Source organism: Garra rufa, chromosome 11 (assembly GCF_049309525.1).
Source record: "Garra rufa chromosome 11, GarRuf1.0, whole genome shotgun sequence".
NCBI lineage: Eukaryota > Metazoa > Chordata > Actinopteri > Cypriniformes > Cyprinidae > Garra > Garra rufa.
The window spans coordinates 5,430,931-5,448,292 of NC_133371.1; the positions used below are offsets into that span (position 1 = coordinate 5,430,931).

The window sequence follows — 17,362 nt, forward strand, 5'->3', positions numbered from 1 at the left end:
CAAGTATTTAAGTAAAAAATAGCCTTATGAAATACAGCAATTTAGCTAGTTATAGATATGAGAGAAATTTGTAAATGCAAAAAAGGCAGTTTTTAAGCTCACTAAAAAATACTTTGTTTCCTGGCTGCCTTAAAATTTTAAGTTGAATCAACTCAAATATCCAAGTTGTCTCCTAGTACAACTAAACATTTCAAGTTGACTGACCTTTTTTTATTTTATTTTTTTTGGAGTTTACAGTGAGCTAAAAAGCTGCCATTTAATTGCATTTACACATGCATTTCATAAGGGTACTTAACTTAAATACTTGTCATTCGGTCGGAGAATATTTGACTGAAGGCAGCTTTTCGTTTGCATTTGAACACTGACCTTGGACTTTACCCAACACAAACTAGAGCTCGGTCAGTAACAGGACAGACTGAGTCAAACAATTACTTTATTTATGTTCAGGTAAAAACATGAACCTGATGCAGTAAATTATTGCAGATCTTAGAAACCAGCACATGAACGATGAGGACAGGAGAGCGCACAGCAGCACCTCCTCCTGGCCACAGACTGCAGTGCACACCACGGTTTGTTCCAAGCCAGCAGTGCAAAAATAAACTACAGCAAGAGGGGGAAAAAAAAAAAAAAACACAACGAAAAATAAAGAAACAATAGAAAATTAAAAAAACAAAAACAAAAAAAAGCAGACAGTCCCACCTCAAACCGGGTGTGAAAACTGCATATAAACTTTATTTAACTTTTTTTTTATTTTTTTGAAATGCTATCTGGCCATGAAACCATAAAATAAGACCAGCCAATCATTTTAAATGAATTTCTTGTGCTCAGCTACATTACGGGATTAAAGCCCGGCTTCACCAGCCGAGCAACTTCAGCAGGTCCGTCATTAAGACCTCAAGTCCCCAGAAGTCCAGCAGAGGCACACTACTATAACCATATAGGAGACTATTTATCCAACACAATGGATACATCATTTCAACATGGAGCTGACACTTTATGTGAAATGTCGGCCAGAAAACAATTTCAACTTGGGTTAAAAAAACAAAACAAAATAATAATAATAATAATAATTATAATAATAATAATAATATAATAAAGATACTACACTTCCAACACTACCCGCATTCAACCAACTGGAACTCTCTTACACGTTCAAAATTCTCTCAAATAAAAAGGAGGGGGAAAAAAAGTGACACACAAGAGGAGAGAGAAAATTAAACAAAGTCGAACCAAAACGTAACAAGACTTTCAGGGGGGTATAATACAGAACAGAGGGGAAACTGGGCAGGAGAGCACACAGCTATTCTATCAAATGTGTCGAATAAGCAAAATCTGCAAATGTTTGTCTGTACAAATGATCTTTGGAGCTATAGGAACCCTCGCCGGCTTGATGGATGTCCCCTCCCCAACAGGAACACACAGTGAAGATGTCATTCACCAGGAGAGAAAAAAAAAACATCCCTTTTTTCTTGATACATCAGACAGCAACGCAAGTTTTTTTTAAAATGTCACCCAGGTTTTCTCCTCTTTTTTTTTCTCGGCTTGAACATCTCTCAACTACTGATATATTTTTATAATCTGCTCTGAAGTGTTTCTTTTTTTTTTTAAACGTTTCTTTAAAAAAATGTTTCTTCTTTTTTTTTTTTAATCTGATGAGTCGCATGACACCCTTTCCCCCTGGTTAGGAGTCAAAAGGAAGTCTCTTATGTTCTATCGTTTAGTTTCTGCAAGCTGCTTTTCTTTAAACAAGTAGGCTGTACATGTTTTGCCTCGATGTGGGGGTTTAAAAAAAAGAAAGAAAAAAAAATAAGGAAAGAAAAAGGGCGGGGGGAAAAATGAAAGAGGAACTCTAAAGGAAGAAGTCACGATTTGTGTGGTTCTGCAGTGAGTTGATTGAAGGCCATTCTGAGTGAGAGGGTGCAGGAGGTGAGATCAAGACAGATGGAAAGACTGCTGGCCCTCGCGCGCAGCAATCAACAGTTTCTCGCGCATGATCTCGATGCTGGAGTAATCCGGCAGTTTCAGGTAGTTCACACACGTCATCACCGACGGGAGGAAGTCGTCCGGGTTCTCCGTCGACTCGAACGTCTTCCGGACGATGGTGAGGGGAGGGTTTAAACTCCGGAATCCTGCCAAGAAAACAAAGATGGAGGCCAGGTTATTTGAGAATATCTACCTGACGACTGATATTTAAGACTTTTTTTAACCTTTTTAATACCACCTTATATGAAATTTAAGACTTAAACCTGTAATGGAAATACACATTATATTACATACATATACGTCATATTTAATGCGTTTAAGGGGAGACACTGCAGGCACCCATCAAGTTCCAGATTTTGGGCCTTTTGGTTTTTCATAAAGTGTTTTTTCAGACTAGTGGAAAGAAAACATCCAAAAACACTGTTTAGTGTTTCTTTTATAGCACTTTATCTATTTGTGTCAATAGATTTCAATTACAATACATATTTCTAAAGGTCATTTTCTCAAATTGAGTTTTTTCTCCTACACTGAGCCATAAATCTCCACTTCAGTTGCACTTACACACTAAACTTTACATTTTTATTCCTGCCTATATCCTGAAGGTTTTTACAGAGGGATTTGTTCATATATGATTTGCTTGATTTTATACATTTTATTCCCTTAAAAACTGAAAAAAAGTGTTTCCTGTCTACGTTTTTTCTGAATTATGAGGTGACAAAATAAGATACCCCAAATCCCCTCTGTAAAAACATGACTCTAATATGTCAAAAAAATTAAACAAGAATTTTTTTGTACTAGAAATGTATGCAAATTAGTGCATATTTCATTAAATAATGCCTCATTTGCAAATTTAAACCTAACATTTTAGAAAACTTGTAATAAAAAAAAATGCAATTATCAATGTAATCAATCAACTGGGTAAGTAAGATGATAACTATTGCAGTGTCTCGCCTTATTGTATTAAAAAAAAATATATATATATATATAAAAAACTAAATATTATGGCTGTCGTAAATGATATTACTACAACATACAGTGAAATTTTTCATATCAGCAGACAATGTTCCACACAAAATCTCTCCTTAAGTACCACATCAATGAGGATTTTTGTTGGTTTAAGCAATTTATTCTGAAGCAATATTTTCAATGTTCAATTAGCTTTTACATACTTAAATCTGCACTTAAGGCCTATTTCTTAACTTTTGAAACATATACATCACCTTTCATGTCAAATTATTATAATTGACCAATAAAAAAGGAAAAAATCTTATGTCTGTCCAACTATTGTAAACGGTTTTTAGGTCCACCTGACTTAAGATATTTTAGCTGTAATTTTATTTCACAATAACAACTTAGATCATGATATAGTCAGTTTTTGTTATTTTATCTTTGTTATTATGATGCAAGTAAGAAACTAAAGGACAAATACAATAAAATAAAGACACAATGGAAATAACTAGAACTATTATATTTGTTTTATTCCTAAATAATAAATAAATTAATCAATAAATAAAATAATTTTTTTTTTTTCCAAATTCATTAGAATTTTTTGGGATTCCATTTTTCCCAATTTAGAATTTTTCTAGAATCTTTTTTAATTACTTGAAATCATTTAACGTACACAATTTAACCGCAATTTTAAAGTAGATTAACAAAAATGACATTTTAAGACCCTATAAACTGCATCTTTTGATTAAAGTCTGTGATAATCAAAAGCATGTCTTATTTATAAAGGAAGGCAATTCATAAATAATTATTAATTACTTCTTTCTTTTTTTTTTTTCTCCCAGAAATACTGTCTTGTGTATTTACATTTTTCTTGTAAATAAATTCTAGTAAGTAATTTATCTGGCAAGTATTCCTTAAACATATTTTTTTCCATTTTGAATTTTTCTAGACTCTCTTTCTAATGGTTACATTAAAAAAACATCTAAATAATTTTAATTGTTTCATTAAACTTTAATAAATCAAAAGCATGACTAATTCATTTATAAAGATTAATCTAATCTTATTTAATCTTTTTTCCAGAAATATGGTCTTGGGTATTTATAATTTTCTTGTAAATACATTTTTCTGTTAAATATTTTAACAATATTTTTATTAGGAGTAGTACAATCATTACATTAAGCAATATTTCTGTCAAGTTAAACCAAACTTTTATTTTGATGGGTTGCTGTCTTTATGTTTCCATTCATACATTCATACAGTATTTAAATATTATTTAAATATTCCATGTTATACAGTAAATTCAGTTTTTATGACTGGATGCAGCGATTCTGTCCATGTTTTCCCACTTTGCTTTAAACACAGGACCCTTGATAAACAGTGTTAATACAGCTCTTATAAAAATGCTTTCTTAAAGTAGTAAAATGCAGAATCATACTGTTTTTATTTTTATTTTTTTTAAAAGCAGGGTGTGACACCTTTATAGTCCTGGTATATTGTGCACCACTAGACGGCTGATATTCTGTGGATTGAAATGGTTTCTCACCTCCGACGGGAAGTCTGGGGCTGCCTGTGACAAACTGCAGGAAAAGTCTCTGCTGCTCCGCATCAAAACTGCTCAGCACCTCAAACAGGAACCGCACTGCACGGCTACAGACACACAAAACAAAAAATCTGTCATTTATACAGCCAGGAATAGTGCAGGTGATTATAATGCGTGTTGAGATTACACAACATGAAAATCTGTTCAGATTTTGAAACACAAGACACCAAACACTTGCCAACTTAGTAAATGGTAAATTCGACACACAAGATTCGAACACTGCAGAAAAATTAAAACAATGTGGTCTACAATCGGCTCAAAATATGAAACGCATTAGATATTGTACAATTAAAATGATCATAGTCTGTGTCCATCATATACTAGCTGACTATATAGCCATTATCTGCAGACTGGCTTTGACTTTGGTTCAGACTGCAAATTGGGGCAAAGTCCTATAGTGTTTTCCAGCCAATACAGGCAAGACAATAGACCAAAATATCGATTTGTAAACACTGGGGATGCACGCGTATCATGGTTGCAGAAAACCCAGGAGAGATAGCTTTTACGGCTAGAGAATTACACTGATACGGTACAAAATAGTTTATTTTAGATTATTATAGATCATATTCATTAAATGTAATTTTCATAATGATCTCCGCTTATTACAAGAGCTTGTCACCCAGCAATAATCACTGTTATTCAATGAAACTAATGTTATATAGTGGGATAGTCTTACAGATCCGAAACAGGGATGACATTTTTGGTAGTGGCTGAAAATAACATTTTTCAAGTGGCAGTCTATGGAGCCGTGGAATAAAAGAATTAAATAAAAAAGGTACATCTGATTTTATATTTCAAAATTCGGACTTTATTTTTGACCCTGGACCACAAAACCAGTCATAAGGTTAAATTTTACAAAACTGAGATGTATGCATCATATGAAAGCACAATAAATAAGCTTTCTATTGATGTATGGTTTGTTAGGATAGGACAATATTTGGTCGAGATACATCTATTTGAAAATCTGGAATCTGAGGGTGCAAAAAAATCAAAATGCTGAGAAAATCATCTTTAAAGTTCTTCAAATTAAGTTCTTAACAATGCATATTACTAATCAAAAATTACATTTTTATATATTTACAGTAGGAATTTTACAAAAAATCTTCATGGAACATAATCTTTACTTAATTTCCTAATGATTTTTGGCATAAAAGAAAAATCAATAATTTTGACCCATACAATGTAATTTTGGCTATTGCTACAAATATACCCCAGCGACTTAAGACTGCTTTATTTTATACATCACAGTCCTAGTAAGGAAAAACAACTCGCTATTCTCTCTTTTCCCCTCGGCTATAGTATAGAGTTTAGAATAGAACAGAGTTTGTATCCCACACTTCTTGCTTTTTTCCTATTTTCACTATTTTTGAGTTAAAACAAGTTATAAAGGTAATTGGGAGATATAAAGTTGCATTTGTGAGAAAAGAAAAATTCAGAATTGTGAGATAAAATAAATAAACGTTATATAAAAATGTTAATAGTAATAGGTTTGAATAACATTTATACCATTACTGTAGGGCTAATACGTCTCCTATGAACAGCATATTATAATATTATGTAGACCTATTGTTTAAATCAAATGTATGCTTTAAAAGCAGAGTAATCATAGCAGTTCTCATCTATAGTTTGTTCATTTAAACATCTGCGTTTAGCTTCAAATTACATCTTCTTCAACAGTATTCTATAAAAATTATTTGCATTCCGATTTTGACATCAAAAGGCACAGCAATTTTTGGATTTCACCAGTTTACCTCCCCTTGTTACCAAGTGTTTTTCTGCAACCACTATGCGTGACACAACTGACGTCTACTTTAAACTGGTCTATATACCTGTCATGTGTGTAGCCGTGGTCCGGTCTGCAGCACTCCATTAGTGTCTTCACATCCCACGACTCTGACCTACTGCCACATAACAACTGATCCAGCTGTAAAGGGAGAAAAGATTCAAGTAAATACAAATTTCATTGAAAAAAAAAAATCATTGTTCCCCAAGACGAACCTACAACATAAGTAGAATATTAAAAAAATTATAAATTAAGAAATAAGTCTATTTCCCTATTTTTTTTTTTACTTTTAATTATTTGTTTCAAAAACAATCTGAATGTTCCCTGACTTGAACTAAAGCAAATGGCTTCCATTTCTTTCCCACAACAACAAAAAATGCACCTGTACAGCTGTTCAGTGTAATTATGATATTGACACTGATAATAACAGGAGATTTGGCAAGGACGGAGCATTCTTTGATTGCTTTCTGTATATAATTTAATCAGAATTTATTATATATGTGACCCTGGACCACAAAACCAGTCATAAGGCTAAATTTTACAAAACTGAGATGTATACAGCATATGGAAGCTCAATAAATAAGCTTTCTACTGATGTATGGTTTGTTAGGATCGGACAATATTTGACTGAGATGCATCTATTTGAAAATCTGGAATCTGAGAGTGCAAAAAAATCTAAATACTGAGAAAATCACCTTTAAAGTTTTCCAAATTAAGTTCTTAGCAATGCATATTACTAATCAAAAATTACGGTAACACTTTACAATAAGGTTCATTAGTTAAACATTAGTTAATGTATTAACTAACATGAACTAACCATGAGCAATACATTTGTTACTGTATTTACTAATCTTTATTAACATTAGTTAACGGAAATACAATTGTTCATTGTTTGTTCATGTTAGTTCACACTGCGTTAACTAATGTTAACAAAATTTTAATAATGGATTAGTAAATGTTGAAATTAACATTAACAAAGGTTAATAAATGCTGTATAAGTGCAGTTCATCATTAGTTCATGTTAACTAATGTGGTTAACTAAATGTTAACTAAGGAACCTTATTGTAAAGTGTTACCAAAATTACATTTTGATGTTTACAGTAGGAATTTTACAAAAAATGTTCATGGAAAAATGATCTTTACTGATTTTTGGCATAAAAGAAAAAACAACAATTTTGACCCATACAATGTATTTTTGGCTATTGCTACAAACATATCTCAGCGACTTAAGACTGGTTTTGTGGTCCAGGGTCACATATTTTATATAATTTAAGCATTTATTAAATATTTCGATTTCTCAATTCATGACCCCTTAGGCACCCCTTGGCCAATAACTGTACGAAATCCAATGACGAGAATAAAGCCGACAAATGCAGCAGGTATCTGTGAGAACGTCAGCGCTTGGCCTTTAAAAACTGATAAGTAAGGGATAATGTACAGGCAGCCGGTAGTTATCGCAGAAATAAGCCCCGACAGTGTGATCAGTCTTGTATCACACTGAAGGGGCTTATTTCTGCGATAACTACAGGCTGCCTGTACATTATCCCGCTTATTACACGGCTACTTGCCACATAAGGAAAAAAAAACTGGACATGAATATGAATTTGAAACCTTTTATTGGCATATTTGTTTTAAATTAACATTTTTATCCTTCCGCGAAACGATATAGTACCACGTGACTAACATTCAAACTATGTACGTTAGTAAGACAATTTAAATAGATTAATGTCGAAATTTTCCATTGTTAATTGTGGTTGTCCAGTGTTTGTCACAAGATGGCGCCAAACGGTAATCTTTGTTGGCACGGAGGGATTTTAAACATACTAGTACCGGCTATGCGTTATTACTTTGGAGCGGTGATTATTTGAAAAGAACGAACCTGCAAATGTCTCAACTGACCAATCAGAATCAAGCATTCCAAAGAGCCGTGTAATAAAAGCAGGTTAAGCCCTCACCTCTTCAGGATAGAAGTACTGCAGGTGGTGCAGAGGGAAGACAGACTCAAACCCTTCCCTAAACGACTCAAACTGCCGAGAGACACCCTCGTTGAGCGTCCAGTAGACCACCAACTACAGACAGACGGAACAAGAGGTGATAAAGTTAGAGCGGTTTATTCAGGCTACATAAAGGACATATGTCAGGTTACTCGGTCCCTTACTCTGAGGTATTCCTCCAGGTTGTGAATGGTGACTGGCACGTCTTTGCCTCCTTTCTTCAACTCAATGTTTGGGAATCCAGGCAGAGTGAAGTCCAGGCCCAGATCTTCCACCGAGCAGCCGTTCATATTAAGACTCTCCAAGGCCTGCTGAAGGGTCTCCCGCGTCTGACAAATACAGACAGTCACAACACAATACAAAAACAATAGTCCAGACTGAAGATTGATGAAGTACATTGTTTTTGGTGTGTGTTTATGTAGTTAGAGTGCTCACATGTGATCTGTCCTGCTCTATTCTCTTCTTCTGGCGGATGATGTCCTCCAGGTGCTGGATGGATTTGGCGACACCAGGATCAATGTTGACCAGATCATGAGAGCTGATGGACGACTCGTGCCTCAGCATCCACTTATAGAACGGCAAACCTAGAGGCAAGTCCAACTAGAGACACAACCACATCTATTAACAAAACTAAAAAAAAAAAAAAGGATTATAAAGTTTTAAACATGGACATTTTTCTTACACAAACACATCGACTTGCTTCAGAAGGTCTTTATTAACCCTCTGGAGCTGTGTTAAGCACTTTTTATGATGGATGAATGCATTTTATTTTGCTTCAAAATCATGGCCATTCACTGCCATTGTAAAGCTTGGAAGAGCCAGGACTTAAAATATATATTTAAAATATAACTTTGAGTGTAATCATCTAAAAGAAGAGAGACATATATACCTAGGATGGCCTGAGGGTGAGTAAATCATGAGGTCATTTGTATTTTTTGGTGACCTATCCCTCTAAAATGCATTACTACCAAGTCTGGAGTTTCAACCAGATAGTTACTAGCGATAGATTATTCAAGGTGAAACACTGCTGGTGATTATGGTAAAAAAAAAAAAAAAAAAAAAAAAAAAAGGTAATACTCGTGAATAATAATAGTAACCATTTTTGCATTACACATTTTCTAAAATGTTAGGTTTAAATATGCAAATTAGGCATGTAATGAAATATGAACTAATCTGCATAAATTTCTAGCATCAAAATCAAAATTCTTGTTTCATTTTTTTGACATTAGTCAAATGTTTTTACAGAGGGATCTCATTTTCTCACAATTCAGAAAATATTTTACTTACTATTTTACTTAGTTTTTTTTATAATAATAAAATGTATATAATCAAGCAAATGATATATGAACAAATCCCTCTGTAAAAACCTTCAGGATATAGACAGGAATAAAAATGTAAAGTCGGGTGTGTGTAAGTGCTACTGAAGTGAAGATTTTTGGCTCAGTCTAGGAGAAAAAACTCATTTTTGAAAACAGTCTTTAAAAATATGGATTGTAATTGAAATCTATTGACACAAATAAGAAATACTTAAGTGTATTTTGGATGTTTTCTTACCACTAGTCTGAAAAACTCTTTCAGAAAAACTTCATATATTGTGAATATCATGACTAGTATATTGCAAAACCCTTTCATTAAAAGGCTGGAAAAGGCATCCAAATGAATGAAAAGGTTTAATGTTATATAGTTTTTGAAGCAGTGAATTAGTTTTAAATATTTTGACAGTGCTTCAAGTCATTTTGTCATAAGTAAACATACCAATCTGAAGTCCATGATGGCTTTAGCCATGAGTTTCCCAAGAAAACGGAACTTCATTTTGATCTTGGCGATGTGAGCTGGTTTGGTAGTTCGTCCAAACGGTACAGCAAACAACCCTCTGGAACTGAACATGTACTTGGTACCCTCCTGACTCCCTGCTCAAAGACAAACAGGGTGTATGTGTGTGTGTGTGTGTGAGAGAGACAGAGAGAAAAACAGAGAAGTGACAAACTTAGCGAAGAGCAGTAGAATGCTATTTGCATTACACAAAAATACGAGCTCAAAATTGTGACAAATGTATGACAGCTACCTTTAGGGTTAGAGAGTGTGACTTCCTCTCCTCTCCAAAGACCCAAATCGGCCCTCTGCAACTCCTGAGACACCAGAGCATAGAACTCTTGCGTAGGGCCGAGCCCTGTTCCCACCTGAGACGCAGAGAGAAGATGGATATAAATATAAATCAATCAAGGCTGACAGAAAAGTGGACCCTGAGGAGTAAAGGGACACACTAAAAAATTCAAATATACATACATAAAAGATTTAGGGTGACTGTGAGATCAAAACCATTTGTATAAGGGATTCAAATTTAATTAATAAATGTTTTAAGATAGAAACATACAGTTGTAACCAAAATTATTCAACCCCCTTGACCTGAAAATGTATGCATGTGTAACACCTAAAGCTAATTCTTGTTTCTAAAGGATTTTTTGTTCCCTACCATAAAAATAAGTGAATAGGTTGAATAGGGGTTGAATAATTGTGACATACCTGTATTATGAAAAAATCCTATAACTCAAAAACATCATATATTGACATTATCGCTTTTAATATGCCAGTAAACTGTTGATGCAATTTTTTATAAAGTCCTGGATCTTCAGAAAAGCTTGTACTTGTACTTGTAAAGCACTGCAGTTTCCAGGGGGGTGAATAATTTCATTTGCAACTGTAGTTAAATACATAAGTTTGATTTCACATGGTTTTGCATTTGAAAACTGACACTAGGGGAGCCATAGCTGTATTTGCATAAAAATCTTTTACAGTCAATTTTCTCTTTCAGTGATCAGTATGTTTATAGTGAGCTACCAGAATAATAACACGTCCTCAGCTCCTTGTTTGTTACTGTAACACAGTAATGCAAGAATAAATGATACGGTTAAAATGTACTGGCCAAGAATGTGTGTCTGTATTTGAGCAGATCATGTTTCAGGCCTAATCTTTAGTCATGCATACCTCGTTCTCATACTGAATTTCCAGCATGGCTCTGGAACTCCCGAGATCTTGCATTACTGACTCTGCTTGCTTCAGGAGCTCATCACGGTTTATCGTTCTCTATGCACGCAAAACAAAGAATGTTAGAAAGTTGCTCGTGAAAATACAGTAGTCAACATTATAAGTGGATCAAAAGATGTCCTAAGACAAAAAACAGGTATTGTTTTGGTTTTAGGACAACTTTGATTAAAAGTTTTGATCCACTTCAAATGTTGACTACTGGCATACATGAAGAAATGCAAATGCTGAAGCAGGAAATTTAGGGCAACCTTCTTCCTGTCAAGGCGTGGAGCGACACGGCTGTCTTGTGAGTCAGACTGGTTAATCTCTGGGTTGGTGTCGAGCAGGCGCTGCATGGCGCGATCGCGGTCAAACGCAGTCACGTAGAAGAGCATCTGCCTCGTGTCAAACGGGAAGAAGAATGGACTAGAAGAGAGAAGATTAGAGGTGTAAAAATTACAGAACAGATTCTGGGGAAGTTCAAGTTCACTTCACATAAGTGGAAATAGAAAAACGAAGAGTTTGCAGTACCAGGTCTTGCCAAGCTCAGTGAGCCAAGTGGGGATGTTCCCTGTCATGATGACCAGCGGATCCTGCAACTGTCTGTTGGCCTTTGCTGTAAGTTTACTGTTAATAAACTCACCAGTGGGAATGATCTCCTTACATGCAGCATTCTGCGGAAAAGAGACAAATGTAAATGTGCAAATGTAAAATCTACTTTGTTTGGGTGTTTTATTATTGGGCTAATCTCACTGAAACATGAAACATATGTGACCCTGGACAACAAAACCAGTCTTAAGTCGCTGGGGTATATTTGTAGCAATAGCCAAAAATACATTGCATGGGTCAAAATTATTGATTTTTCTTTTATGCCAAAAATCATTAAGAAATTAAGTAAAGTTCATGTTCCATGAAGATTTTTTGTAAAATTCCTACCGTAAACATATCAAAATGTAATTTTTGATTTGTAATATGCATTGTTAAGAACCTAATTTGGACAACTTTAAAGGTGATTTTCTCAGTATTTTTGATTTTTTTGCATCCTCAGATTTCTGATTTCAAATAGATGTATCTCAGTCAAATATTGTCCTATCCTAACAAACCATACATCAATAGAAAGCTTATTTATTGAGCTTCCATATGATGTATAAATCTCAGTTTTGTCAAATTTAACCTTATGACTGGTTTTGTGGTCCAGGGTCACATTTGTGACGCAATCTAGGAAAACCCAACATGGTGAAATTTGATCTTTTTTTTTAGGTTTTGATGCCACATGAAAGACAGGTTCAAGCTATTTCCAAAACTGTTGGTTAATAGCTATGATTTTCAGGAATGGAATTTTGAGAAAAAACAGGTTTAAAGTTTAACTTTCACTTCACATGTTTAACTGAGAGCTGTCTGTCAAGTCAAGAGCGCTATACTGCATCATCACACTGTTGTTTATGATAGGCATAGTGATACTCTGAACTTTTGATCACCCCTTGTATGTTTAAATAGCACGAATAGCGTACCTTGTAGTTTTCTACATTTAGAAAACGGTTCATGCTCCTTTTAATATAACAGACTGTCATCGCACGACTCTTTAGTAACTTCATCATCTGATCTTTCATCTCTGGATGTGAAATCATCCATTATAACATCAAGATTGAGCAGACTGAAGTGAGATCGTTTTAGCGAGCAGCTACAGTACTTCAGACTATGTTTTTGTGCTCCGCCATCTCACAATATTAAAAAATAAATAAATAAAACTTTGCATGCCAAACTTTACACAGGACTGGTGGGGAATGTGCATTGATACGTTTATTAAATGTCACGTGGTTTATTTTGGTAGGTTAAATGTTTTTGTGGTGTTCAAATAAAACACCTCCGCAGCGAGTTTAATAACACAAGACATTTATTTCAGCTTGCTGCAAAAAATAAAACAAAAACACAATATTTCTACACTAAACAAGTGAATTTTGCCAAGATATTTTTGGAAATGATAGACAAGATGTAACAGAATAATAATTTAATGTAACCTAATTTCTAACCAAAAATTGACATTCAACCTATTTTTTGAATTTCCTGAAAATGTCCCAGCGCAAAATCCGACGGGTTTTCCCAGATCGCATTACATTTAGAACCATCCACATTTTTGAATATCATCATAAGAATATATTCTGATAGATGTTTCATTATTGTATCTGTGCTTTTGTAAACACGGTACTCACGTCGTACAGGTAGAACCAGTATCTACTGATGGAGTGCAGGACCCTCAGCAGCAGAATCACCTCCATGGAAGGGTCATCAAAAGTGATGCCCTCTGGAGGATCACTAATGAGGTATGTCTCTAATGGGTTTGTCACACTGGGACACACACCCTCTGAAAACACACACAAATAACACCACAATCTGAATAAAGATGAAGTCCAGTCCAGTGCCTTCTATATAAATTCTTTAGTAGGTTATCATTACACAAGTGTCACCCAATAATTCCCTACCGTGCCACAGTTCGTCCTGTTTCTTGGCATTTCGAGGGGAGGTTTTAGTGGGAGCCGTCTGTGCACGACCTCTCTTCCCTCCAACAGCGTCCTTACAGCCCTCTTCATCCTCTCTGACTGGCTTATACCTGGAACACACAAACACGCATGTATTAACTGAATTTAAAAATTGGATTGTGGTTATGTCCACCATTAGAGATGGCGCTGTTTACAAAAGAGCAGTAATAGGAATAATGGCGTTATTTTTTTCAGTAAACGAGTAATCAGACAAATTACTATTACTTTATTTTTCAGTTCATCTGAACAGATGCACAGCACACCTGTATTTGACAAACTGTAAACTCCAGTGTGAAGACACACGACTAGCCGTCACTTTGTCTCTCACACATGCGAAAAGAAAGATACAGAGCAGGAGAGTCTTATATACCATTCAGAATTGTCGCGCTATATGGAAACGATATTCTTTGTTGCGTTTTCCTCTCAAAATAAGTGTTCCTTTGGAATTCTTCAGTGTTTTACGAACTGCTGGTTTCTCCAGTAGTAGGCGGAGCTAATGCGCAAACTGCAATCTCATTGGCTGGCGCTCACCTATTATCCTCCCTGTTTTGATTTCAGCAAATCCGTTTGCGCAAACACAGACAACGTGATTAATATTCATGACCCCAGCAGCTCATTAACCCATAGTGCGTTTTATATTGTTGAATTCATAGTAGTTTTGTTATCTTATCAGTAGTATTTTTACTTTTTTTCTCCTTTTTTATAGAAACACTAAATGACAAAATATCTTAAGCACCACAACATGGCAAATATGCATTCATGCACGGTTATTCTAAAGTTCGAATTACTAAGTTTAATGCTAAATTACCATAATGTCATATTATAATGCTTGAGTGACTGAAGCTAAGTGTTCTTTCAGATATATATTTAATATTAGAGTGGTGAGTAAAAAAAAAACATTTACTAGCCAGTGACGATTTTATAGCCAAACTGTCATTGGAGGGTTGATATTTATAATAATTTATTAAATTTGATAGGTGTCTCTCACATTGTCCAACAACATTAAAATACTGTAGATTAGTGTACAATGTTTTATAATAATGATAATGTTTTCTATTTAGAGTTCATTTCTTTTAACATATGTGACCCTGGACCACAAAACCAGTCATAAGGTTAAATTTTACAAAACTGAGATATATACATCATATGAAAGCTCAATAAATAAGCTTTCTATTGATGTATGGTTTGTTAGGATAGGACAATATTTGGCCGAGATACATCTATTTGAAAATCTGAAATCTAAGGGTGCAAAAAATCTAAATACTGAGAAAATCACCTTTAAAGTTGTCCAAATTAAGTTCTTAATGCATATTACTAATCAAAAATTACATTTTGATAGGTTTACAGTAGGAATTTTACAAAAAATCTTCATGGAACATGATCTTTACTTAATTTCCTAATGATTTTTGGCATAAAAGAAAAATCAATAATTTTGACCCATACAATGTATTTTTGGCTATTGCTACAAATATACCCCAGCGACTTAAGACTGGTTTTGTGGTACAGGGTCACATATTAGCTTGGGGACATCCAAGTTGCGGTAACTATTGTTACTTTTTTCTTTTAAAGTAACAACAGTTACTTTCCCTTGTAATTAGTTTTATAATGGCGTAACTCGGTTATTATTTGTAAGTAGTAACTATAACTAATAACTTTTTTTAAAGCAACATGCCCAACACTGCTAAAGAGTAGGAAAATAGTGTGCAATACAGTAGTAGTGTACCATATAGTGTGTGTTTTGGTCCAGATGCCAGCCCGTCCCAGAGGATTTGCTTCATCATCTGTGCTCTCTCTCTCCTCCTCGGCCTGTAAGCTAAACTGCCTGACGGCCTGATAAACAGTCATGTTGTACGGCAGCAGGTGCTCTCCGATGTAGAACTGCAGCCTGTGACGTACACTCCCAGAATTCAAGAACTGGGCAGCCTTTGGGAAAGTGAAGTCCACAGTTTTAAAAAAAAATGCTACACACACGTCATTTTAATCAGTTACTAAACAAGTAAATAATCATTGTACCAAAGATTCATCAATCTCATCATCAGAACCATCATCGTCACTGTCTTCATCCTCTTCCCTGATCCTTCCATACCCTGTGGAGACAGCAAAAGTCAATCATCTCATCTGAGAACTCAGAAACCAGAGAAGCAAGAACATTATGTTCAGATTCAGATTGTGTGTATACCTCTAACCACTAGGTATCTCTCAATAGCCTGTACCAGGGCCAAGGGGTCAATTTTGACCGGCCCGCCCTTCCACTGCTTGACATTGGTGCAGTCTGGGTGTCTCTGCAGCTGGCACTTCAGCTGATGAGTGTTAAAGAACTTAAGGGCTTGTGAACCCCTGCAAACACAAAAGAATAACAATCAGCATGAGACAAAAACAGAAAAACATGCAGACTGTTGCCATTTCAAATCTAAATATCACTTTTTAAGCAGCAGTTTTTTTGCATTAAAGCCACATTTTAGTTACAAGCAATCATTTTGACTTCACTACAGCAAACTTAATTTGGTTTAAATAAATTTTAAATAAAATACATACAATACGAAGATTTTTCAAACCATTGCAGCCTGTCAGTCATATAATGGCAGTCAATGGGATCCACTGTTTTGAGAGTCAAAAAAAAAACAAAAAACACACAGACAAAACCAAATTAAACCCTGCGGCTTTTGACGATACACTGAGGTCTTAACACATGAAACAATCAGTCTGTGCATAAAAAAAAAGAAAAAAAAAAAGCAGTATTTATATAATTTTTTACCTCTGATTCACCACAATGTTCAACTGTCCTGAGCGCATTCACAACAGATTGTGGGTCAGACGGCTACTCAAAATGGTAATTACTTGTGCTTATCCTGATTGTTGCAACTGATTAAAAACTAAAAGATTACTTTTTAAGTTTTGGTTTTTCAATGACTCACAACTTTTGAGCCAGATCGACTGAAGTTATGGTTGCTTGCTCTTCGCCACGCGCTCAGGACAGAGGTAAAAAAATTATATAAATACTGTTCAGTTTTATTGCACAGACCAATTACTTGGTGTCTTAAGACCTCAAAGTATCGTCACGAGCCGCAGGGTTTAATTTGGTTTTGTCTGCGTATGTTTTTTTGACTCTCAAAATGTGGATCCCATTGACTGCCATTATATGACTGACAGACTGCAACAGTTTGAGTTAAAAATCTTGGTTTGTGTTCTACTGAAGAAACAAAGTCACCTACATCTTGGATGCCCTGGAGGTAAGCAGATAAACATCACATTTTCATTTTTAGGTGAACCATCCCTTTAAAGAAGATACAACACAGGGTACAGGGGGCATTACCTGCTTCCATTGCCGTTCCCACTGGGAAAATCATGCACTTTAACAGGAAACTGTTCCATTTGACTAAGGCAGTTGTTCATCTTGTGCACCAGTGCCAGCAGTGGGCCATTCTCTGTTGGGTCTAAACGGCCCAGAGGTTCCTGTCCTGGTATCTGAATCACATGACATTAACAATGAGCC

The 17,362-nt window shown here is 35.0% G+C and overlaps 1 protein-coding gene across 8 annotated transcripts in view; it reads right to left on the reverse strand.

Moving 5' to 3' along the window:
• Window positions 1-416: 416 nt before the first annotated feature.
• The window catches only part of trip12 (thyroid hormone receptor interactor 12), a 59,468-nt gene continuing 42,522 nt past the window's right edge, over window positions 417-17,362 (reverse strand). For 5 of the 8 annotated variants that reach the window (XM_073849968.1, XM_073849967.1, XM_073849965.1 and 2 more), the window contains 17 exons: window positions 17,183-17,334; window positions 16,049-16,206; window positions 15,883-15,956; window positions 15,593-15,792; window positions 13,813-13,940; window positions 13,543-13,694; window positions 11,864-12,006; window positions 11,602-11,758; window positions 11,294-11,392; window positions 10,374-10,488; window positions 10,064-10,221; window positions 8,744-8,908; window positions 8,473-8,637; window positions 8,270-8,383; window positions 6,361-6,455; window positions 4,475-4,578; window positions 417-2,129 (listed from right to left, as the gene is read on the reverse strand). In XM_073849968.1, coding sequence (XP_073706069.1) covers window positions 1,933-2,129; window positions 4,475-4,578; window positions 6,361-6,455; window positions 8,270-8,383; window positions 8,473-8,637; window positions 8,744-8,908; window positions 10,064-10,221; window positions 10,374-10,488; window positions 11,294-11,392; window positions 11,602-11,758; window positions 11,864-12,006; window positions 13,543-13,694; window positions 13,813-13,940; window positions 15,593-15,792; window positions 15,883-15,956; window positions 16,049-16,206; window positions 17,183-17,334 — 2,376 coding nt within the window. In that variant the 3' untranslated portion in view covers window positions 417-1,932. The remainder of the gene's footprint in view (window positions 2,130-4,474; window positions 4,579-6,360; window positions 6,456-8,269; window positions 8,384-8,472; window positions 8,638-8,743; window positions 8,909-10,063; window positions 10,222-10,373; window positions 10,489-11,293; window positions 11,393-11,601; window positions 11,759-11,863; window positions 12,007-13,542; window positions 13,695-13,812; window positions 13,941-15,592; window positions 15,793-15,882; window positions 15,957-16,048; window positions 16,207-17,182; window positions 17,335-17,362) is intronic. The other 3 variants (XM_073849969.1, XM_073849966.1, XM_073849963.1) reach the window with 1 other exon arrangement.